Source organism: Tenrec ecaudatus, chromosome 13 (assembly GCF_050624435.1).
Source record: "Tenrec ecaudatus isolate mTenEca1 chromosome 13, mTenEca1.hap1, whole genome shotgun sequence".
NCBI classification, from domain to species: Eukaryota; Metazoa; Chordata; class Mammalia; order Afrosoricida; family Tenrecidae; genus Tenrec; species Tenrec ecaudatus.
The window spans coordinates 130,734,094-130,759,329 of NC_134542.1; the positions used below are offsets into that span (position 1 = coordinate 130,734,094).

At 40.7% G+C, this 25,236-nt stretch overlaps 1 protein-coding gene across 1 annotated transcript in view; it reads right to left on the reverse strand.

Annotated features, from left to right (window-relative positions):
• Positions 1–6,304: 6,304 nt before the first annotated feature.
• INSIG2 (insulin induced gene 2) overlaps positions 6,305–25,236 on the reverse strand; it is a 30,515-nt gene continuing 11,583 nt past the window's right edge. Inside the window, exons 3-6 of the mRNA XM_075530270.1 lie at positions 13,041–13,165; positions 9,691–9,857; positions 9,411–9,510; positions 6,305–7,894 (exon numbers count right to left, since the gene is read on the reverse strand). Of these exons, the coding sequence (XP_075386385.1) occupies positions 7,853–7,894; positions 9,411–9,510; positions 9,691–9,857; positions 13,041–13,165 (434 nt within the window). The 3' untranslated portion in view covers positions 6,305–7,852. The remainder of the gene's footprint in view (positions 7,895–9,410; positions 9,511–9,690; positions 9,858–13,040; positions 13,166–25,236) is intronic.

The following is a 25,236-nucleotide window of genomic DNA, read 5'->3' on the forward strand; positions in this document are numbered from 1 at the left end:
GTTTCACACAAGAACTTGCCTCCCCCCTCCCCTTGCTTGGCAAGACGACCCACAAGGAAGTATAATAACTTCCCTTTGAAGCTGTTTGGGGCTCTCGCCTTACTGATTGAGCCTGCCTCAGTTGCTGGTGAGAGCCCAGATTCGAATCTGTCTGAATAAAGCTTTACTGTTTCCATCTCTGGTACAGTGAGTAGTCTGGGTGAGGGCCTCGTTCGCTAACAACCTTGAAATCAATTTGGTCAGTGATTAGAATTGCCACTCAGGCGGAAGGATCTTGGGCCTCTACTCAAGCACTCCCTCAATGCATGAATACTTTCTTTTATTAAATTGGCACTCTACGATGCTCACCCTCCCGACACAACTGCTGAAGCCAAAGCAGGTGAACAAGTAAATGTGGTGAAGAAAGCTGATGGTGCCCGGCTATCAAGAGATAGTGTCTGGGGTCTTAAAGGCCTGAAGATAAACAAGCAGCCATCTAGCTCAGAAGCAACAAAGCCCACAAGGAAGAACACACCAGCCTGTGTGATCACATGGTCCCGAAAGGATCAGTTATCAGGCATCAAAGAACAAAAAATCCTATCATTGGCTGGACACCTCCATGATACAATCGCCGAAGACAAACGGGTACATAAGCAAATGTGGCGAAAAAAGCTGATGGTGCCCGGCTATCAAAAGAGATAGTGTCTTGGGTCTTAAAGGCTTGAAGGTGAACAAGCAGCCATCTAGCTCAGAAGCAACAAAGCCCACATGGAAGAAGCACACCAGCCTGTGAGATCACAAGGTGCCAAAGGGACCAGGTATAAGGCATCATGCAAAAAAAAAAATATATATATATATATACATATATATATACACATATGTACACCATAGTGAATGAAGGGGGAAGTGTAGAGTGGAGACCCAAAGCCCATTTGTCGGCCACTGGAGATCCCCTCATAGAGGGGTTTAGGAGAGGAGATGGGTCAGTCAGGGTGCGATGTAGTACTGATGAAGAACACAGTTTTCCCCCAGATCCTGGATGCTTCCTCCCCCCAACTACCATGATCCGAATTCTACCTTGCAGGGCTGGATAGGACAGAGGCTGTACACTGGTGGGTGGATGATACCTTGAGAACCAGGGGTGTGAGGGGCGATACTGGGAGAGTAGAGGGTGAGTGGGTTGGAAAGGGGGAACTGATTACAAGGATCCACATGTGACCTCCTCCCTGGGAGACGGACAGCAGAGAAGGGGGCGAAGGGAGACTCCGGATAGGGAAAGATATGACAAAATAACAATCTATAAATTATCAAGGGCTCATGAGGGAGGGGGGCGCGGGGAGGGAGGGGAAGAAAAAAAGAGGACCTGATGCAAAGGGCTTAAGTGGAGAGCAAATGCTTCAAAAATGATTATGGCAAAGAATGTACGGATATGCTTTATACAATTGATGTATGTATATGTATGGATTGTGATAAGAGTTGTATGAGCCCCTAATAAAATGTAAAAAAAAAAAAAAAAAAGAATTCCCACTTCTGCTATTTTCAGATTGACATTAGCTTGATATACCTCCTGCCAACCTTTGATCCTCAACCTTTTTTTGTCCTTGAGCTTGAGATGTGACTCTTACAGATAACAGATTGCTGGGTTTTATTTCCTAATCTGCTCTGCTGGCCTTTGTCTTTCAATTAATTCTGACCATTGGCATTCAGAATTATTACATCCATCTGTGGATTCTTTGCTGTCATCTCGTACCTTTTGTGATAGACATTTTCCTCCCTCCCTCCTTAGCAGTGTGAGCAGTGTCTTATGTACATGGGGGGGATTCATTCTTGGCTTCTTTTTATTGTTGTGGCAAAGACGTCTTGAACATTGCTTTCAATGTTCTGACTTCTGGATAATGTTACACTATGTGATGGGCTCATGTTGTGCTGTGGATATTGGTCTTCTGAACAAAATGAGTTGGAAAGTATTATGTGTAGTACTTTTTTGTTTCAATTTTGTTATGTATTTTCTAAATTTTTCCTGATCTGGGAAATATCCTTACCTCTCCATCTATTTTGATGGAGAGTTTGTTGGAATAGAGAATTCTTGGGTTACCATTATTCTCCCTCAACTTTGAGAGATTTTTTTTTTATTCTCTCCTCTTCTTCATGGTTTCTGCTGATAATTCTGTGCATATTCTTACCTAATTACTTATAGCTGACTGCATTGTTTTCTCTAGCTACTCTTTATGATTTTCTCCTTTTCCTCAAAGTTGGATAATTTGACTACTATATGCCTTGGTGTATTCTTGTTGGTTTTTCATCTAATTGATGTCCTCTCTGCTTCCTGGATGATTGTCTGATTCCCTTGCAATCTTGGCTATTGATTTTCTCATTATGCCTTGCTCTGCTAACCCAATTATTCATATATTGTCTTTTCATAGCATCGCTCATTGTTCTCAAGTGTTCTTCAGCTTCTTTTATTATCTTGTCTTTCATGTTTGTTAAATTCTACTTGGTTATGTTTGTTGTCTCTGACGTAATTCTCTACCTCTTCCAGCCTGTTGGTAAGATCGTTTACAATTTGTTTTGCTTCTGCTGCATTTTCCTTTAACTCTGTATTTCCCTTTTGTAAGCTGATGGTATTCTATTTTTTCCTCCCTTTTGTGTACTGATTCCCTCATATCTTGTATGACTTTAAGCAGCATACTGAAGATTTCTTTCTGTGGTGGTTCAAAGTCTGATTCTTCTATGTATGGTGCTAAGTTCAGGTCCTCCTTAGACATTGTGTTTTCTTTCTCTTGCTTTCTTGTAGTGGCTGCTGATGCGGGTTGTTGTCTAGGTGATGTTTTGGTGAAACTCGGTGCCACCTTCCTGGGAGTCCAGGAGCACTGTGATTTCGTTCTCGGGCTAGTAAGAACGGTTTTATGAACAATCTGTATTCATCTGCCTTGTGGGTTTGAGCTACATCTCTATTTCACTGGGGTTGACTCTCTACCTTGACAGCTGGACTATCTATTTGGAGTGTGACGTAGTTGGCAACCTTAGGTAGGGTGGACAAGGTAATTGTAGACAACAAACATGGTGCTGGGCAGGCCAATCACAAATAGCATGGGCCAGCACTCACAGCCCGTAGTGTGGTAGGATTCCACTGCACAGACCAGTAGCAGGCTCCAATTGCTCAAAGTAGTGCCAGGTCTGTTGCAAGGGTAGCACTGGATTGGCCAATCATATACAGAACTGAGCACAGGGTATGGGGAATACATGTTTAGTTGGTATGTCGGTGGAGAATAGGTATTTGTCAAGGTGTACAAAACAGGTTCTGGATGTTAGGGTGATTGGAGTGTGTGATTCGTATGTTAAGTCTACCAGGGTGCCTTATCGACCCTTTAAATGGTGAAGAGGGTTCAGATCTTTAATTGTTTATAACAGAAAGCCCCTGTATAGTAGTTTACTGCACAACTCTCAGTTCTTCTCTTCTTACATACAATCCCAAGGTAGATACAGGCTATCATTGTGGGTTCCCCTGTGAGACAAGACTCTGTTCAGAAGGTAGACTGGAAAGGGTCAGTGGGGTCCATGTTCACTGGTTACATCCCAGCCTGAGCTGGGAATGTTGCCAAGTAATCCTGACATTATGAATCCCAATTCCTGTGGTGGACAAAAGGCCCCTGCTGTGTTTTCTTCCTCAGAAGCTAATGCGAATAGGTATAACAACTATTTGGCACTACCATATACTGCAGGTTCAAGTTGTGCCTCTGTCTCCCTAGGGACCGGCTCTCTCCCTAGAAAGCTGCAATTTTACTTAGTGAATTTAAATGAGGTTGTGTGTTACTGAAGTGAAGAGACAGGTTTCAGTGATTATTGTGGTTGGGGTAAAGAAGTATAGTGAATCCACCAGCATCCCTTGCCAATTCTGTGTATTATGTAGGGACAGTGTTGATAATGTTTTACTGCCTTGTGGTATTACAGGGATTCAGAGTGCAAGAGATTCAGGTAGGGGGGATGATTTGGTGTCTGGTATGACTGAGAGAGTTGTATTCTTGTGATTGAGTTGATTATATTGAGCGAATGTACCTCTGTTGAATTAGGTCAGTGGGTATGGGTATGGTGGGGATGGCCAAGTAGGGGTGTGGAGATGGGGTATATTCCTGTCACCTTCTTAAGTAGTCTAGGGTGGTGGAGTATAGCAATGTCTTACTCAGCAGGCCAGTGTCTTATGTAGGAAGCTTGTTTTGCTGACTTACTATTGTGTGGTCTTTCAAGTTTTTAAAAGACTCTTTGTCAAGCCCCAAATTGGTAAAACCTGTTTTGGGCTGAGGCAGAAGACTTTAGCACTTTGTGGCTTTCCTGTTTTATTATGTTAAAGCTTTGTTAATGAACCAGGTGGATGGTGGCTTAGATTCAAAGTTACAAAAAGCAACACAGCCTCAGAAAGAATTTTTTTTTAATCTAGTACAGTGCCCTGGTATCAGGGATACACCATGCTGTCCCCCAGGAAAGGGGATTAGATTGTCCAATTGGGTTTAGGACTCACTGGGTCCAAGTTACCCATTTGCCCTCCTACTCCCAGCTCACTCCTGTGTGGCTCAGTAGGCTTGTCTTCCGGGATCTGTCATCTGCCAGGGTCTCTCTGATTGCAGCTAATTACTGTCTAATTATCTAGGTTACCCACACTGGCAGGCTACATGTAGAACTGGGGAAAAGTGGAAAAGGCATGGCTGATGTTGTTGCTCTATTCCAGGGTGGGTCAGGAAGGTACAAACCCTATGAAAGCGTAGGCAGAAAGGGGAGCAGAGAGAGAAGCGCCGAAGTAAGCTATTGTGGCTAGTTTTCGGAGACTCTCCATAGACCTGGTAATATGACCACCCTTAGACAGAATTCTGAGGGAAATTACTGCACTTTGGCAGGTCTTAGATCGCAGGCACAGGAAGAGGTAGCAGACATCATCCCACTGACCTGCCAAGGGATGTGGAGATCCTGAGGCAGATGCAGTGAACTTAGAGCATCACAGGAGTCCTCGAATCATTTGTGGGCAAAAACCACAAGGAAAGGCTTGACCCACAAACTCTAGTACCCTGGGATTCTATTTCTAGCAACTGGCCTCCTCATATTGGCCTCCTTATCTCTTAATTTTCTGATCTAACAAATGAAGCACTTGGCAGGTGATTCTGCCTGGATACCACCTTGAAATCGCTTCCCTCCATCAATTTTTTTTTAAAACAGATCGCATGTGACTTCAATATGCATTCACATTCAAGAATCTCCCAAAATTCGTGATATGAGCCTACAAGTTGAAAGTTATACCTAACACCAAGGAATAATAACAACAAATCCACAGCACACATATCAAAGTGACACGGAAAACCTTGAGAACAGAGAGAAAAGCATTTACAAACTCCTGGAGTAAAAAGACAAATTCTCTACAATGGGCAGAAAATCACACCAATAGCAAGCAGGCTTTTAGAATACCAGTCAAAACCTTTGAACACTGAAGAAAAATTAAAACAAAACTATGATCTTAGATTTCTATAGCTGTCTCAATCATTCTTCAAGCAGAAAACAGCCTTTTTCGGACATAAATCAAAATGCTATTATTCTCGAGACCATCACAGGATTAACACAAAAAAGACATTTTATTTAGAAGAAAAGGGAACCCAAAGCAGTCTAGAAGCAGGTTATGATATTGACCATATCTGGACTCAACCTAGAAAATACAAGATGTGTGAAATACAGAGATACCGCTGAGATGCTCCCATGACCTTCAGCATTCCATTGGAGGCAAAACTGCACAATACAAAAGGAATAAAGAACTGACTCATCTAAGTATAATGACTTTGTTTTTGTAGGATTGTCAGTTGTCAACGTCCCCAAATATCTTTAATACAAGCACAGAAACACTGCTATACATACAGTGTTGTTAATATTTTCCATCACTCTGTTTCACTGCAAAAAAAATCTGTTTGATATATTTATCAGAATCCAAAACATTTTTTGGTATGTTTCTCTAGCATTTCCTTATTTCTATACAAAACTTAAGAATGCCACTGACGATCCTTTTATCTCCCACTACCATACTTTGTTTCTTTTCATCATTTCTTAGGAAGTTCAACCACACATTAATTTAATTTAATCCACAATACTAAATTGTAAGACTCAACACAAAGAGGAAAATTACTCTTAAACAAGATGGTAATTATATATTTAATACATCTTGACTTTAACAGCAATTTTCACAGTAACTACATCATAGTCCTTTTAACTTATTAAAGATTTTACAGTGTTTACAAAGTTGATACTAAAAATATACCTTATATGTTCTAAATGAGTAATATTATCTGGGAGATAGGATAATAAATTGTAGTAATTTGCTTACACCACTATAGTTAAGACTGTGAACATATTTATTCAATATGAAATTCTTTCAGGATTTCCACAATTTCAGTCTTAATATATAAAAGTTAAACCAAGTGAGGCACACAAGGTTTGAATCTTATAGCAATGTTTTTAAAACTCAAAATCAGAAATATCTACTTGACATTCTATAAGTGCATGAGTACACACACACACACACACACACACACACACACACACATTCCCCTCTCCTTCACTCCAAAACACACACACACAACACACATCAAAGCATTCAGAAAAATTTAGTGTCACATATCATATACTTGTCATCAACTTTACAAGTCAAAATTGGAGGGGAGAAAGTGGGCTAAAAATAAGTTTAAACAACACTTATATGTCTCTAGTCATTGGAAATATATGCGTATAACTGATCAAGATCTCTCACGAGTACAGAATACCACCCAATGCATTCTTAAAGAACTATTCACTAACAGGCATAGAAATACCCATTATGGACTCATCCGTTCCCTGTCCCCCAGAATATATGTAATCTAGGCATTTGCAAATCTAAACATTTCACTGACAATAAATCATAAGATCTCAACCCAACTACAGGGATTGCTACCACACAATAGCAGAACCCACCAAAATTAGTAGCTTTATGCTGATCTATTTGGGATTTCTTATTTACTTCAGGCACAAAAGCAGTGGGATACTGAATCCCAAATTATAGCTAATAACACTTCATACTTTGTCGCACTGCAGAAGTTCTTTTGTATTTCCAAAACATGTATGTATTCCTGATAAGTTTTATTATTCATTACTTTGGAAGAATCTCTATATGCTTTTTCCACTCAACACTGACAACCTCCCCTGGTCACCACATATTGTCAATAAAATCTGCCTTAACAAAAAATTATTCTTTGGAGTCTCTTCATTAATACATGCTTGCAAACAGTGTATGGCAGTTCACTTTGATCAATTATTAAAACATCCAGAGCACTCCTTAACATTAAAACAAAAACTAAACGCACATTAGGGGATGAATAACGCATTCTGCCATCATGAGAAAAATGAAAAAGTGTAACAATAAGTGAAGAAAATAGACCAACTTTGCACTTGCTTTTCTCCTCTTTCCTCTTATTCCTGCATTTATGAATTATTGAGAGCATTCTTTATATCCTCCATGACAGTAACAGAATATTTTGGCACATCAACAGTGAGATAGGATGAACAGCATTTAAAAAAAATTAAAAACTTTTATCTATTCATCAGCCATCTTTTTAATGCAGTACATATATATTTATTTTACAGTTATTTAATTCAAAAACATAAAGGTTTATAACTGATTTACAAATGAAGCAATCACAGATTGCAGTAATACATATATTACTGGGCTATTACTGGTATAGATGTATATACCAATAGAGGGGGAAACTGCATCTTGGCAACTTTATAGTTCAAAGTTTGAAGGTATGTGTATCATTTACATGGTCTGCTCATCTTGCTTTCTGTACAAAAAGATACATTTTTGCCTTCTTTATTCCTGATGAGATTTTTCTGCGATGACTTTACATTCATACTGCAAAAATTGAATAGATAACAGATTAGGATTTCTTTTGAATAGCAGTTTCCAAGTAAATATAATGCTATCAAAATAATACTTTGTTCATACATGCCTAAAGAGCCTGAGAATTCTGCAATATGGTGATTAAATAGCAAGTGTGATAGGGAAAATGAAGCATTCGCTTTCTAAAGTGAAAGATGCACAGTCAAAAGTAGGAAAAAGACAAGGCTGCCACGTGACCTGCAAATGACATTGCTATGATTTACAGCGATGCCACAACAAGAAGAGAAAAGGAAAGAAAGGAAGCCGAGTAGCTTTCCGTGAGCCCTCAAGAGGTGAAGCAGAAAAGGAAATGTCTAGGACTTAACGACAGATCATGCTTTAAAAATCACCTCTACAATATACATTTAAAAATTATTAAGTAAAAGAGTCTGGCCAAGTTCATCTTTCAAAAGTAGTTATATTTTGAAATATAGCTTTAAAATGTATTGTCCACGATTTAAAATAAAGGAGATGAACTGGTTTAAGAATATTGGCTATCTGTCAAAAAGCCAATAATGGCTCAATTCCTTCAGCAGGTTAAAAGGGCGGCGGTGGTGGTCCTTACCCAGTGTCAGGTCAATTCACCACTCATGGCAACCCCACAAACAACTGCATTCGACTACTGTGATCTACAGGGATTATATTCTCTGATCTTGCCAAACCTTGCCAACCTTTCTTCCTAGTTTGTCTTCGTCTGTGAGCTCTACTGAAACCTGTTCTGCATCATACAATACCCAAGCCTTCAGGGATGGCTGCACATGTGATATAGTGGCTAGAATCATTGGCTAGCCTCCCACATGGAAGGTGAGACTTCTGTCACTGAACCACCAATACCTCATGGCTAAAATGATATTGAGAGAACTTCTATGGCCTACGTGTTTTTCTTGATCTTTGCTACCCTTGACTTGGGTAACATTTTCCTTCAAAATTAAAGTGACCGACCCTCTTGATTTGTTGGAGACAATTCTAATTCAAATCTACTTAAGCAACCTAGAAGCCTTGGCAACATAGTGGTTTATGCGTTGGGCTGCTAACCGTGAGGTTAGCAGTTCGAAACCACCAGTCATTCCAAGGGAGAAAAATGAGGCTTGCTACTTCTATAAAGGCTTGGAAACCAACAGGGGCAGTTCTACCCTGCCCTATAGGGTTGCCATGAACCAGAATGAATGCAATGACAGTGAATTTGGATGGTTTATTAGATGTGTTATTTTTCACTTTTAATAGTGTCCCTTTTTGGGGACTAGGAACAAAAATTCTAGCATCCCAGTTTTAATGGCAGATCGTATCATTATATTTTTGTTTTTCCAATTAGTGGCTCATTCAACTTTCAATATACTTGTGATTAAATTATGTCAATGAAATTACAAAAGAGAAATCAAGAATGGATGGTATCTTCACAAATTGTTGTCCCTTAAAGAAGTAATGCATTTTTTAAAAAACCTATCATACAACCCAATTATTGAAAAATGATTAAATGAATATCATTTACCAGTGCCAGTTGTCGACCAATGTTTCCCATTGTTATGCCTCCAGCAAAGAAAATACAGGGTAGCCAAGAACGCACATAGAGGAAATCTGGAGAGGTGTATCTGGAATGATAGAAAGATTTTTAACAACCCAGAAAGGAAGTACAATCACCTGTACTAAAAGGATTACAATGAAAACACATTACTTTGTGGATTAGATGAACTAAACAGACTTCAGAAACTCAATTCTGAATTCAGTGATCATTTCGTTAGCAAACAAGTACCAAAGAGAATCATACTTACTGATAAACGCCATTGTAGACTAGCAGCTGAGTGATCAATGTGGCCAAGAAAGCGATTCCTACTCCAAGACCAAAACCACTCCGAGATCTATCGAATGTCCACCACAGTCCAATGGAGAGGGCAGCCAGCGTGAGCGATAACTGTATATTGTTATCAAAATCCACTTTCTAATATCAGCGTTAAAGAACCATCATAAAACTTCCAGTCAAAACATACCAACTTGTCATTTTTCTAAAATACGTGATGCATCTGTTGTGAAGTAATGGCTTATTCTACAATGCATTCAGTCTTTTAATACAATGTACCAGATTAGGTGGGATTGAATGTGTCTTCGGTTATTTACTAAAGATACACAGAGAGCAAGCTACTTCATTAATAGATCTGAAAGACTTGTAGTTTCTCCAAATACCTACAGAGTGTATGCAATTCTAATCATAAGATCAGGCCCATTATTTAAGAAATGCTTTCTTTGCTAAAAATGTAGCTAGAAGCCTCAGAACACAATTATTGCTAAAGGAACACACTTTTGCTTAAAGAAAAAACCAATATGATTCTCAAACAGGTTTAGAATTATTAGAGAATCATCCAGGTACTTGAAAATAGAAAAGCTGACAGCTATTCAACACAGTAGCACGTTCGCTGTGTGATTTACTGACAGACACATTTTATAATAACGCAGTTGAGAAACAAGGGTGCCAAGGACACAGCATCCCTTTCTATTATGTCAACTGTTCCACTTTTAATTTGTTGAGGATAAAGCCTTGAAGTGAACATTATCTTGCAACCTGCCAAGCTATTTTGGTGCCTGAGACTTTCTGGGACAGGGCAGTTTGCTCAAATTTTATTGCCGTCACCCGCTTAAGCATTAATTCACAAATGTATGGCTCTTTTCTACTCCAAATCTCGAGGTAAAATAAAGCTTTACAAATTCAATTTTCTCCCCTTTTTTTGCTAGACAATTATACTAAAGGATTAATTCCAAGTGTCATTACAAGAGCATTATCTGTGTCCCAACGACCACATCTTGGCTCGCAGTTATAACCAATTCCCTGGGATCTCATCAAACTAGCCATTCTACAACCTCAGAGAGGGAGCTGAAGTCCCCCAAATGCACATAAAACTACTCCTCGGTCACTTAAACACCCTAGTATACACCCCACTGAACCCCAACCCCTACTACACCAGTCAGAATGTAGCATCTGTCAGGGATGGGATAGTGGGCCACTCCCTCAAGGGCATTCCTTGTTAGGGTTTAAGTTATCAAAAACATTACAGGTATGAATTTATGAATATACTTTATAGAAAGGCTTTTCATATTTTTTCCAGTCAGCATTTTATTTTAAATGCCAAAGAAAAGATTATGAGCTTCAATGTTCCCTATTCAATAAAAATTCTTGTGAAGAGTAAAATTTATATTATCTAGGCTTCTTTGCTAATTTAACTTCTAAGGCTCAGAGTACAATAAACAAACTTCCAGGGGAAATAGGGAAAATGCACTAATCTTAAAAGTAATACTATGTAATTTTCTAAAATCTAATATTAAAACTAGTATTAAAAGCAGATATTATACATATTGCTAAGGTTTTGGACTCTGCTGCAGGACAAAACAGATACTATTGATATGGATAAGCATATTATACAATATTGATATGGATAAGCATAACATTGAGACAGGAAAAAGAGGGATTAAAAGGAAAAAGTTAAACTAGATATTTTCAGTTTTAAAAATTCCAGAAAAGATATTTCTATTTCTCTACAGGCAAACAAAAATCAGAGCTGAAATATCTGAGATAAAAAGGTCTTATTCCATCAAACAGAAAAGAATGGCACATTTAGGAGAGGTCCTAGGATGGAGAATGAGATGTTTCCAGATTTAAATACAGGTCTCTAGGCATGAGCTCAGTTCTGCCCCATCTGTGCAGTATGTGTGGCTTGGTCAATCACCTAACTGCTCCATTTTTCTTTTTTATTATCATAGTAAAAACAATTGGACTCAATCATTTCTAAACAACTAGATAGACGATTCTATTATTCTGTCTTTTTAAGCTCCCCAAACCACTCATTTTTAATAAATAACATGAAAAATCTCAATGGTAAATTCTTTAAAGGTAAATCTAGACTGGAAATCAGCAGGATTTCCAAATTCACACATCTCCAAGGACATCCACAATGGAAACAGGAAGGCAGATGGGTTTCCTGAATCTTGGACTCACCCCTTTCTGTGGTTTCTGTTCCTTAGCTTCTTCAAAATGCGCTGCACAATGCACACACACCCCATACACGCACGCACACACACACACACACACAAACACACACACACTCCAGCTGCTTTTCATAAAGACGAGAATCACATGCCACAAGACTCACCTCTCTCTCCAGCTAACGCTGCCGGCCCTCAGCCATGGCAGTTCCAAGGCAAACCTGAGTCACATTTGCTGTCCTTCCCAATACCAAGACTCCTGTCACCCCCACTCTCTAAAGCACATCTTTCAGAAAGGAGAAGCCACGGCTAGCATTTCCACGACTCTTTTCTACAAGGGAACAGTGTCAACAAGGACGTAGGGTAAGGGAAAGGTTGGGAGAGTAACAATAAAAACCTCAGGGGAACAAAAATGTTTGTTCTAGAGGTGGGGATGCCACCTCCACAAGGACACAACGCACAGGAGAGAAAAAGAGGCCGCCCTTGCTTCAAGACTAGACAGTATGAGACTGGGCACTGACTACAAAATAAAATGACCAGACTTTTCAAGCAGTCTAAATTTAGGGGGAGCGATGGTAAACCACATTTTTTGGAGCCTGCGATACTTTTAAGTTTGATATTTCTCCTTATGCCTTTAAGAATGTCTATGTGGTTTATTGGTGTTGATTTAAACCATCAAATGCTAACTTTAAGATATACACATATATGTGTATATATTAACTTATTTATATCCAAAATAAATTTTTTTAAAGGCCAGAAACAGCAACAAAGTTTAGCACCCAAAGTCACCCATGGACAACTTTTAAATGAAGAGAGGCCAAAAAGCCTTTGAAAACATACTTGTTTCAAACTTAGAATTAGCAAAGCTATATGGAATCAATTAGAAAGGCTAGTTTAAGGCAAATATGTACATTTAAAATTATGCAAAATTTTTAAGTGATATCAAAAATAGGAGTATGAATGAAAGGTACAGTGCTTCAAAATATAATTACGTAGGTACCCCAGTGAGGTTTCAATAGTACCGCCCACATTCTTTCTGTGAGCAAGCAGGCAGATCACAATCTAACAACAGGAAGTTGCAAGCAGCTGCTTAACCTCTGGGTGGTTAGAAGCTGCTGTGTTACGCATCTCACTATAGAGTAAAGGATACAGCACTGGCATGATTTATACCAACAAAGACAGCTACACATCGCATTACACTGGACCACTCTCTCTTAAATTTATGTGGCTCTCCCAGATGCCTGTCGATGCAGGGGTACAATAATCCAATCACAGCTGTGGACCAAAGAGAAAACAATTAAGACATGTTCAATCTTATATGGCAACAACACTTAAGCTAAAGAGTTACTAAATATGCATTTAATGATTCTGTATTAAAGAGCACTTCAAGTTACCTAACATCAAACACTGATGTTTTTAAACCTACCTTCTATAAGAAAAAACATTATTATGTAGAACACACACACACACACACCAAGGTAAGTAAAAATATATTGCTACGAAGTTTCCAGTTCATAAAAGCTAATGGTCTCTGCGATCAGTAGATGGCTACAGCCAAGTTCTCTCAGTAATACACTTGCCTTAATCTCATTGGGGTGTCCTCTGTTTTAAAAGCCAAACCAAAGCAAACGGCTAATTAAATCCGTGGTTTCTGACGGATATGCTGGGCTTGTTAAACTTAGCTCAGAAGGCTAAGAAGACAGTTTCTGGGGACTCTTGATACTCTTGAAAAGGGGGAATCTTAATCAATCTTCTCAAAAAGACACAATGTGATCATGGGGGCTTATCAGCAAGAAGTTCTAAAACAATGTAAAACTTCACTGCTGAGAAAAACAAAAACTGGAAATTTCACGGAGGAATGTTTATTCCCTCCTATCACCCTGGGCTTATGCTTTGTGGATGCGAAATGTTGTCTTACAAGAATGCCATTGAGAAATCTTACCCCAGCCACCCTGTACAACAGGCCTGATCCTGTCCCTTCAGGTGTCTTCTGGTCCCCGAAACTCAAAGAAAATTTCAAAGGAACATGATTTGAGTACCCCAAAGATGCCAAAACTGCCATTTGGATGTGGTATCAATCAAAGAGCACAGGAGGTTATGTCAAGAAGTAATAGCTTCACATTTTGATACTTTTGCTTAGTAAAGATTTCTATCAGTTTGTAGCAATGCTTTTTGACAGATATAGAAGAGAAACTTGGGAAATTCCATTATCTCTCCATTTTATTTTTCCACAAACCTTTTGAAGCCCCTTGCGGATATGGATTATACCAGTAATGAAAGCACCGTAAACTTTAAAAACAAGACTAAATTATCACAGGCAAGTGTTATTTAAACATACGATTCGCAAGTGAACAAACTGGAATCAATCATTCATGACACTTCTCTACTACTCATATCTATGAGATTTGAAAAGCATCAACCAGCAAGATATGACAAAATAATAATTTCTAAATTATCAAGGGCTAATGAGGGAGGGGGAGCGGGGAGGGAGGGGAAAAAAAGAGGGCCTGATGCAAAGGGCTTAAGTGGAAAGCAAATGCTTTCAAAATGATGAGGGCAAAGAATGTACAGATGTGCTTTATACAATTGATGTATGTATGGATTGTGATAAGAGTTGTATGAGTCCCCAATAAAACGTTTTTTAAAAAGTTAAACTATGTAACAATAAACATGCTATTGAATGCCACCAAGCTAAGGAAAAGTTCTGAAACTTGCTACGGCTGAGTGGATTTCTACTGGCAGGAACCTTATAGCACACAGGAGACCTGCCCCTGTGGGTTTTCCAGGCTGTAAATCTTTATGGCGTGGAAAGCCCCAATTGTTCTCCCTAGGAACAGCTGGTGGTTTTGAACCGCTGACCTTGCAATTAGCAGCCCAGCATGTAATGCACTATGCCACCAGGACCGGTACCATATAACTGTACAAGTTCATTGTGCACCCAACTTTCTGGCGGTTCCAGCTTTCCCATCTTGTAGATTGCCCTTGCCCCTCCAGCTTCTCTCCTCATTCTAGTGGCTCTAATGCCCTTGTTCTAACTGACTTCCACCCTTGGCCCTTGTGGGAAACAGAAAGATTTCTCCCCAAATATGTTAAAGTAGGATACTGCTAGCAGCTAATGATAAATGATTGTCAAGTTACCTCCCTGAAGGCAGTCAGTTGCCAGACCACTGATAGGTTCCCCGCCCTGCTGTTAAGGACAATGGACTACTTCTCCCTAGAGCCTTTTGACCATTAGCTTGGCTCTTGTAGGTGGGGTTTACACCCTAAGATAATGGTTTCTATGAAGATCCAGAGAACAGGTCAAACCAGCTCGGTGACATCCAAAGTTAGGCTGCCATCCTGAATCTAGGATCCGCCCTTCTTGTCACATGTGTACCCTAAGCCCCTCCTCTTCCTATTGCATGTAAATCCCTAGATTGTCCCCCTCTCATTGCTGTACAACCTATAGTTCAACCCCTTCCTGTGACATGTCTTTACCTGTAATTAGTGGGCGTGTACTCCTCCCAAAGGCATATAGGCCTGGGTTAGCAATAAAAAGCTCTCTCGGGCTCCCCTCTTGGCATCTCATTGGCTCCCTCTCTTCTCCCATCTTCTCTCCCCTGTTCCCTTTCCCCTTGTCCTCCCCTCCTCCCCCTCTCCACGTGGACCACCAAGCAGGACTGAGGTGAGCATGCTACCATGAAATGTGTCTGACTCCATTATATCAATCTCTTTTATCTCTCATGCTCTCTATGACTTTACTATAATCTTTACTTATTATTGCCGTACAATTGCACCTACCAGACCCGTGATGATGTGTTAGGGGCTGGATTACCCTGACAGACCCTCTAATAAGTCTTCATGTTATACTGCCACAGCAGAAAGCCTCACAGCTGACATTTCATGTAACACTCTTATTACGCACAGGAAAATATGGGGGAAACAGCTTAGGGATTACAAATTTGAGGTTAAAATTTAAATTCACTATTGAGAAATAAGAAGTTTTCTCAAGATATTTCTTAGTTTTAGAAAGAACATCTTGAATGCCATCTGTGTAATTAATTATAAATAAATGTATACAAATATCTGTGGTTAAAACTCAAACATTCTTATCCAACTTTTAACATAAACACCTGGCAAACATCAACATTTTATTCACCAGGTGGGAGAGTTTTAAATGCTAAGTTAGTCATTTTGAAAGACTAGTTAATGCACCACAAAAACTTTTCAAAAAGTTATAAAGAAAATAGATGTATTTCCACAGATCATATATAACAGGAAATAACTAGGCAGCTATGATTTGCTAATCTTTCTAAAGAGAATGGTTATGAGAACAAAGACACAACTGTCACATTAGTTGAAGGTATGCTCAATATCACCTGTGATGCACCATAAAATTATTGTACCCAAATTGAAGTGCCTGTGGGTCACAAGCTCCTTCCCTGGCCTGGTGCTGGCTCACTCTACCTTGCAAGCAATGCACTCAATCTTCAAGGAAAAGGACAAGTCAATGAGCTATGATGCCTTCCAGACTAGCAGACCAATGGAGCACCACCAGAAAGAGCCTGCAGGAGGCAAACAAATGGCCATCCAGCTCAGAAGCAACAAAGCCCACATAGAAGAAGCACACCAGCCTGCGTGATAACAAGGTGCCAAAGGGATCAGTTATTAGGTATCAAAGAACAAAAAATCTTATCATTGTGTGCTCACCTCCCTGATACGATCGCTGAAGACAAATGCGTGCATAAGCAAATATAGCGAAGAAAGCTGATGGTGCCCAGCTATTAAAAGATATAGCATCTGGAGTATTAAAGGCTTGAAGGTAAACAAGAGGCTATCTAGCTCAGAAGCAACAGAGCCCACATGGAAGAAGCACACCAGCCTGTGCGATCACGAGGTATCGAAGGGATCAGGTATCAGGCATCATCAGAACAAAAAAATCATATTGTGAATGAGAGGGGGAGTGCAGAGTAGAGACCCAAAGCCCATTTGTAGGCCACTGGAGATCCCCTGGCAGAGAGGTTTAGGGGAGGAGACAGTCAGGGTGCAATGTAGCAATGATAAAACATACAACTTTTCTCTAGTTCCTAAATGCGTCCTTCTCCCCCACTATCATGATCCCAATTCTACCGTACAAATCTTGCTAGACCACATGATGTACACTGGAACAGATAGGAACTTGAAACACAGGGAATCCAGAGTGGATGATCCCTTCAGGACCAGTGGTGTGAGTGGTGATACTGGGAGAGTTGAGGGAGGGTGGGGTGGGAAGGGGGAACTGATTACAAGGGTCTACATATAACCTCCTCCCTGGGGTACAGACAACAGAAAAGGGGATTAAGGGAGACGTAGGGCAGGGAAAGATATGACAAAATAATAACTTATAAATTATCAAGGGTTCATGAGGGAGGGGAGAGTAGGGAGGGAGGAGAAAAATGAGGAGCTGATGCCAAGGGCTTAAGTGGAGAGCAAATGTTTTGAGAGTGATGAGGGCAATGAGTGTACAAATCTGCTTTACACAATTGAGGTATGTATGGATTGTGATAAGAGTTGTATGAGCCCCTAATAAAATGATTCAAAAAAAAAAAGAAAGAAAGAAAGATGCTGCAGGTCCCCTCTTCCAGGAGGAGAGATGCTACCAGAACATATATACCTGCTAGTCCACAAACTAAGAGTGGCCTTTGGAGAGGGATGTGCTGAGCGTGCACAGAGCCAAGAGATTAACAGCAAATGTCAGCAACCCAGAGCTCCAACAACTATTTTTAAATGTTTTAGTAAACTTTTAAGTTTCACATTACATTACCATTGAAAAGATTTTACTCTAAAATACTGCAAGCTTAACTGACAGCATTTCTCCAGAATTCTACACAATTAAACTTGCAACAAATAGGCCTCACAGGTGAGATGTAGCTAAATGAATATTACCTCTTCTCTTTTCCTCAAGAGGTCAGAAAAGTAATAGCTCATCTAGCATTCCTCCCTCCCTCTCTCTTCCTTTGCCTGTTACAGAGTAAAATCAAGTGAGATCGGGCATTCCAAGTCAACTTCCCTCCTCAGCTGATGCCACGGGTAAAGAATTATCACGTAGAAAAGACTGACAAGGATGTGCAAAGGCATAAATAATTTAAAAACAGTTATATTTTTAGGCATGTGATATCAGATTGGCAAGTGAGAGGAAACTGAGCAGAGAGAGCCAAAAAAAAGGGAGAATCTTCACCACCATGCTGCCAACGTTGGGATTTGCCAATGAAAATAAAATCCATAGAGGATGTCTGGTTCTCTCTTTCTTGGGGAGAGGAAGAATTTGAGTTTTCACTTCCTATGAACTGTGTTCTTTCTTTTCTTTCAATAAACGCATGGCCGAGTTAAACAGCAATATATCCTGTACTATGAGTTTACATCATTTGAGCGCCCCGAAGTTTATCTGAGCTCTTTTACTGTTTCTCCGCTTTCTTATTTCCAAGAGAGACCACTAAAGTGATGCCTGTGCACAATTATAAACAAACACAGGCCTGCTTCATCAGAGGGTTCTCTGATGCAAAGTCACATTTCTTGAGACATGTCCAAGTTACTTCCCACTGACTAGTTACGGTCTATCGAGAACACAGACCAGAGCAGTCTGCACATCTTCAGTCTTGGGTCCTCACTTTGTTATGGTGCTATGCTCAAGACAGCGGAGCACTAGCACAGTTAAGTCAAATGCTCTGCAAGGAAAATGGGCTGAAGAAAACAAAGCTGCTCAGTGGGGCATGCTTTCTTCGAAAACTCTGACTGGATAAGGCATTCTTTAAAAAAAAATCAACAAGTACTTAAAAACCCCATTAGGCGTCTAGTTCTTGGTACTTGCTGGAGATTTAAAAGGGAAAATGATTAAGACGTGACCTCAGTTCTTCTTTGGGCACTGAGAAAAAAGACACTACTGGGTTGGGGTTAAAATGACAGGGCCTATTCGAGGCCTAGTCACCTCCTCGCCTGCAGCCAGGGGAGGGAAAGATTGCCGTGTCAGGAAAGCTTTGCAGAAGAGGCAAAAAGAGGAAGAACCTCAACCAGATACAGTGAAAAAGTAGCGCCAGCAATAGCTTGAAACTTATGCGAGGAGGCACATAACAGGGCAGTGTTCCGTTCTGCTGCACACAGGCACATCATGACTCAGACCCAACTGCAGGGCACCGCACACGGACATCTTCCTGGTATTCCCCAATACCACCAATAATGGTACCCATGGTTCCACCTCCTCTTCTCAAGGTAGCTTGCATTTCGTGTAGTTCTTCCTTTTTCGCTCTCTACCACCTGGCCTTTGTTTATTTCATTGTCATACCCTTTCTTCATCTTTTCCAGCTTCTCTTAAATGTTCGTTCAAGCTCTCATACGTCACCATTCTTTCCAATGGTTTTAGCTAGTCTACATTCAAGAGCAACTTGGATAGTCTCTTCTGATAACCAGCGGGGTTGTTGCTCTTTCCTATCCCTTTCAGTCTCTTCAGGTATGTCCCTGATGTCATCCCACAACTTGTCGGATCTTTGACCATTAGTGATCTACATGTCCAATCTACTCTTGAGACTGTTTATTTCCAGCTGGGATAGACTCAAGGTCTTACATTGGCTGACATGGACTTGTTTGGGTTTTCTTCACCTTCATCTTGAACTTGCCTATGAGTAATTGATGATCTGTTTCACTATCAGTCCCTGGCCTTGTTCTAATGACACTGAGCTTCTCTGTTGTCTTTTAATATGAATACAGTGGACTTAATTCCAATGTATAATTGCACTTTTGTTGGATAAAAAGACGTATTTTCAATAAATAAATCACCGGTCTCACAAAATTCTATCACTGAATCTCCGGTATCCCTTTTTATCACCAAGACTGTATTTTCACATCACCAATCCTTTGTTTTCCAACTTTTGCATCCAATCACCAGAAGTTAGTAAGGTATGTAGATTGCATGTTGGACTAATTTCAGACTGCAGGAGTTGATAAAATCTTCCATTTCTTCATCTTTGGCTTTAGTGCTTGTTACTCAAATTAGAATTGTAATCATACCAATTGATCTTCCTTATTAGATATTATCCTATCCCTGACAGACTTGTACTTCTGGATACAACCTGAAATGTTCTGGTTGACTCTATTTCTCTCAAGTTCCTCATACCTGCCATTACTAACTGCCATTGAATCAAATCAGATTCATAGCTACCCTATACAAACTTTCTGAAGCTGAAGTTACAGAAGAAAGCCTCAACTTTCTTCCAAGGAATGGCTGGTGGGTTTGAACCACCAATCTTGTCACCTGAGAGTACCAAGGGATCCTTCTTCCTACAATAGTAGACCATATGATTGTCTGGGTCCAAAATGGCTAATAAAGGACCCCTGGTCGGGTGGTAGGTTATGCTTTCACTGTTAACTTCAAAGTTGGTGGTTCAAACCCAACGGCCACTCTGCGGGAGAAAGATGAGGTGTCCTGTCCCCACAAGCAATTCGATAGGAGCAGAAATCCTCTTATTTTCAGGGTCGCTAGAAGTCAGAATCAACCAGAATGGCAGTGAGTTTAGTTTTTTGGAATGCCTAAGATATCAATCTTTATGTATTCCATTTCATTTATTACAACTTCAAGTTTTCCTAAATTCGCACTTCATATATTCTGTATTCTGATTAATAATGGGTGTTTGCAGTGTTTTTTCTTGCATTTGGAGTTATACCACCACAGAAAATATGCATCCCAAAAGGTTAACTCCATCGACATCGCTATAGTTGACTCTAAGGAGGTAGCTCTTCCTGAGTTGCCGTCTTAGTGCTTGCCAAGCTTAGGAGCTCATCTTGCAGCACCACATCAATTCACAAGGTTTTCAGTGGCCGGTTTTCTAAGAGTTGAACACTAGTTCCTTCTTCCTAGTCTGTCTTAGTCTGGAAGCTCTGCTGAAAGCCGTCACCATGGGCGACCCTGCTGGTATCTGAAAGGCTAGTGACGTGGCTTACACCATCACAGCAACACACAAGTCGCTTAGTTCAGTAAACCAACATATGATTGTTGGAGAGTTACTTTATCCACCCCAAAACACTGTCTTTTCTCTCTAGTAATTCTTGAGAAAAATTCCTTTCTTGTACAAGAAGTTGGTTTCCATCTTTGACAACCATCAGGACACTGGTACCTGCCCTTTCCTATATTAAACATCTTGACTTTCCCAGCAAAATCAATACTGAAAATATTATAGCAATGAAACATCAATATATAAACCACATAGAATCCTTACAACAACAATGCACTTCAATCCATGCAACACAGTTACATAATTGTCCAATATGTGTCAGGAGGTCATCCTAAAACATTTTACAACTAACTCCTCCTCCTCCTTGACCTCCATTCTAGGATGTAAGCCAAGAGGGACTTAAATTATGCTGCAAGGTTTTCATGTATATTCAGTCTAAGACACCAAATGGACATTTGAAAAAGCAATTGTCTTTCTCAACGAGAATAATCTTTATTCTTGAAGACGGCTTCCTTCTAAAACTTCATTATTTATCATCTTCTGAAACCTCTACTGACAGGTAGCAGCTGCACTGTAGGTACACTGGCTGGGAATCAAGCCAGTGTCTCCCACATAGAAAGTGAGAATTCTATCACTGAACCACCACTGACCCCTCCCCTATTTATGATTCCTAAAATACATTTTAAAGCAAGAGACAACAGAGGATAAAGCAAATATTAAAATTTTTAAAAAACAAAGCATGAGGTTTTCACTCTTAATAAAACGATTTTAGCTTTTGCGTTTACAACTGCATCAAAGTTAAGACAATAATTTATTTCCCTATCGAAACCTTACTGTTAAACAATGGTGTCGGCATCAAGATCACCTAAAATAAGACTTAGATGAGCTAGTCTGAAGAAAGGGAGAGGCTAAGGGGTTAAATGCCCTCTGCCAACGGAACTCTAAAATAGTTAGGATCAAATGTTAACGATCCCAGGTGCGATAGTTTATTGTGCCAGCCTGGCCGATAAACACAAGTAGGATTAATTGAAGGGCAGAGGGCTCAGTGAGCCTCACCTTGCTTTTTCTGTGCCTCAGTTTAAAGGGGTACACTACCTGTGGGATGCCTAGCCTGTGGAGACTGGTCCTCCTCTTTCCTCTGCCACTCCTATTATCACCCAATGGGCACATGAACAAAGTGGACATGGCGGCAGGGATGGAGGTTATGCATGGGCACAGCAACATGGACTTCCACTCACCAAGTCTGACTTGGCCACTGCCACTGCTGAGTGTCCCATTTGCCAGCAACAGAAACCAACATTAAGTCCAAGATATGGGACAATTCCTCAAGGAGATCAACCAGCAACTTGGTGGCAGGTTGATTACATAGGACCACTTCCATCATGGAGGGGACGGCGTTTTGTTCTTACTGGAATAGACACCTACTCTGGATGTGGATTTGCCTTCCCTGCACGTGATGCTTCTGCCAAAACTACTATTCGTGGACTTACAGAATGCCTCATCCACAAGCATGGCATCCCACATAGCATTGCTTCAAATCAAGGAACTCACTTTACAGCAAATACAGTGCGGCAATGGGCCCATTCCCACAGAATCCTCTGGTCGTATCATGTTCCTCATCATCCTGAAGCTGCCGGCTTGATAGAACGATGGAATGGGCTCCTAAAGACAAGTACGGCGCCAACTAGGTGGCAACAATTTGCGGGGCTGGGGCAATGTTCTCCAGGAAGCTGTATACGCTCTAAACCAGCGGCCAATATATGGTGCTGTTTCTCCGATAGCCAGAGTTCATGGGTCCAGGAACCAAGGGGTGGAAGCTGGAGTGGCACCACTCACTATTACTCCTAGTGATCCCCTTGCAGCATTTTTGCTTCCTGTCCCAGCAACCCTGTGTTCCTCAGGCCTGGAGGTCCTGGTCCCGAAGAAAGGAACTCTCCCACCTGGAAACACAGCACGATTCCACTGAACTGGCAGCTGAGAATGCCCCCTGGCCACTTTGGACTTCTCATGCCTTTGGATCAACAGGTCAGGAAGAGTGTCACCGTACTAAGTGGGGTGACTGATCCTGACTACCAAGGAGAAATTGGACTGGTACTACATAATGGAGGAAAAGAAGAATATGTCTGGAATCCAGGAGATCCCATAGGCCGACTCTTAGTGTTACCATGCCCTGTTATTAAAGTAAATGGTAAGTTACAGCAACCCAATCCTGACAGGACTAATAATGACCCAAACCCCTCAGGAATGAAGGTCTGGGTCACCCCACCAGGCCAAAAACCACAGCCAGCTGAGGTGCTTGCTGAGGGCAAAGGTAATACAGAATGGGTAGCAGTAGAAGGTAGTTCTACCTATCAATTACGACCACATGATCAATTGCAAAAGCGAGGCTTGTAATTGTCAATGTATTTTCTTTGTATGTGATTATTGTATATATTTCCTTTGTTCAAGTATGATATATAAGATATAATTTGACTCAGTGTGTTTTTATTTACATGTATGATAGATGATTGATGATAAATATAAGCGTGATTTCATTAATATCTGGAAATTATGTAAGTATGTATGGGTAAAGAATTGTGTTCAGGTGCCAGGTTGGCAAGGGGTGGATTGCGATAGTTTATTGTGCCAGCCTGGCTGATAAACACAAGTAGGATTAACTGAAGGGCAGAGGTGAGCCTCACGTTGGCTGTTCTGTGCCTCAGTTTAAAGGGGTACACTACCTGTGGGATGCCTAGCCTGTGGACTGTGTCGCTGTAAGTTCAGGTCCCTTTAAGCCCACATGATTGGAATGTTCATCTCTGGAGCTGGGGACTGACAGTTGATGACAGTTGGGGACCTGCCTTGCTGTTTGCTGCCTGGAGATATATAGCCCAGCTCTCTCTACAGAAGGGGACTGGCAACTGGTGGCTCTCAAGCCTTAAAGGACTGCTAGTGTCTCACTGCTTTATAATTTAACTGTTAATTTCTTGTATTATCTAGCTGTATATAATTTAACAGCTCATTTCTTGTATTACATATCTATCTTTATAAATATATTTATATATAATTAATAGCAATCTGGTTTGTCTCTCTAGAGAACCCTGTCTAACACACCAGGTTCAGGCAGACCACCGCTCATCTGTCAGTTGTTGTACTGTGGAGGCTTAGGTGTTGCTGTGGTAGTGGAAATTAGGTCACTAACACTTCAAATACCAGCAGGGTCACCCATGGTGGACCGGTTTCAGCAGCGCTTCCAGACTGAGGTCTACTAAGGAGGACCTGGTGACCTACTTCTGAAATCTTATAGCAACAGAATACTGATCTGATGCTGGAAGATGAGCCCTAAGGTAGCAGGCATTCAAAACACAACAGAGGAAAACTGCCTCCTGAGAGTATAGGTAACATTAAGGATGTGGATGGAGGGAAGCTGTTGGGTCCTTCATTTGCTATTGGCAGCTTGAGTCAAGATGAGATGACGCTGGTGCACACATCCGTTAATAACCAGAGTGTGGAAGGAACGATGTACGAATCTAGGAACACTGAGAGCTGTCGAAAATGAAACGGAATTCGAAAGATCGATGTGCCTGGCACTACTGAGCTGAAACGGATTGGTATTTCATGTGAGACCACCAGTGTCACCCACAGAAACACCAGTTAGGAGATCAAGCAGCACCTTACACTGAGCTAAAATGCTGTAAAGATGTTACTTTGAAGACTAAGGTGGGCCTGGCCTTAGGACTAAAACCTTGATATTTCTGATCACTTCACATGCTCGTGAAAGCTAGACAAGGAGTAGGAATACTGCAGAGGAGCTCCTGCCTTTAAATTAAGATGTTAGCCCAAGATACTGAATACAACATAAACTGCAAAAAGAAAGAAAAAAATCTGTGTTGGAAGAAGTCCCGTCAGAATGCTCCTTTTTTTCCCCGTGTACTGCAGACATGTAATCAGAAAGGATCAGTCCCTGGGGAAAGCCGCCATGTTTAGTAGTGGGTCAGTCAAGAGAGGCTGATCCTCAAGGAGATGGCTGCAACAATGGGCTCAAACGGTGATGATGATCAGGATGGCGCAGGACTGGGCAATATCTCACTCTTTTGTACATGGGGTGGCTATGAGTCAGAACCCGCTGGACACGTTCACATAGCAACCAGATACAAAAGATTCTATATTCCACAATCCATTTATATTAAGTTTTAGAAAATACCCAAAGATAACACGGAGCAACAGAAAGCAAATCAATGGTAGTCTGGTTTGAGGGGTAAGGAATAAGCTGCAAGAGGGCAGAGAGTAAACTGGCGGGGGGGGGGGTATGGAAATATTAGCTATCTGGATTGTGCTGGTGGTTACTTGACTATGCATTTGTCAAAACATAGCAAACTGTTCACGTAACACAGGTCCATTATAAAG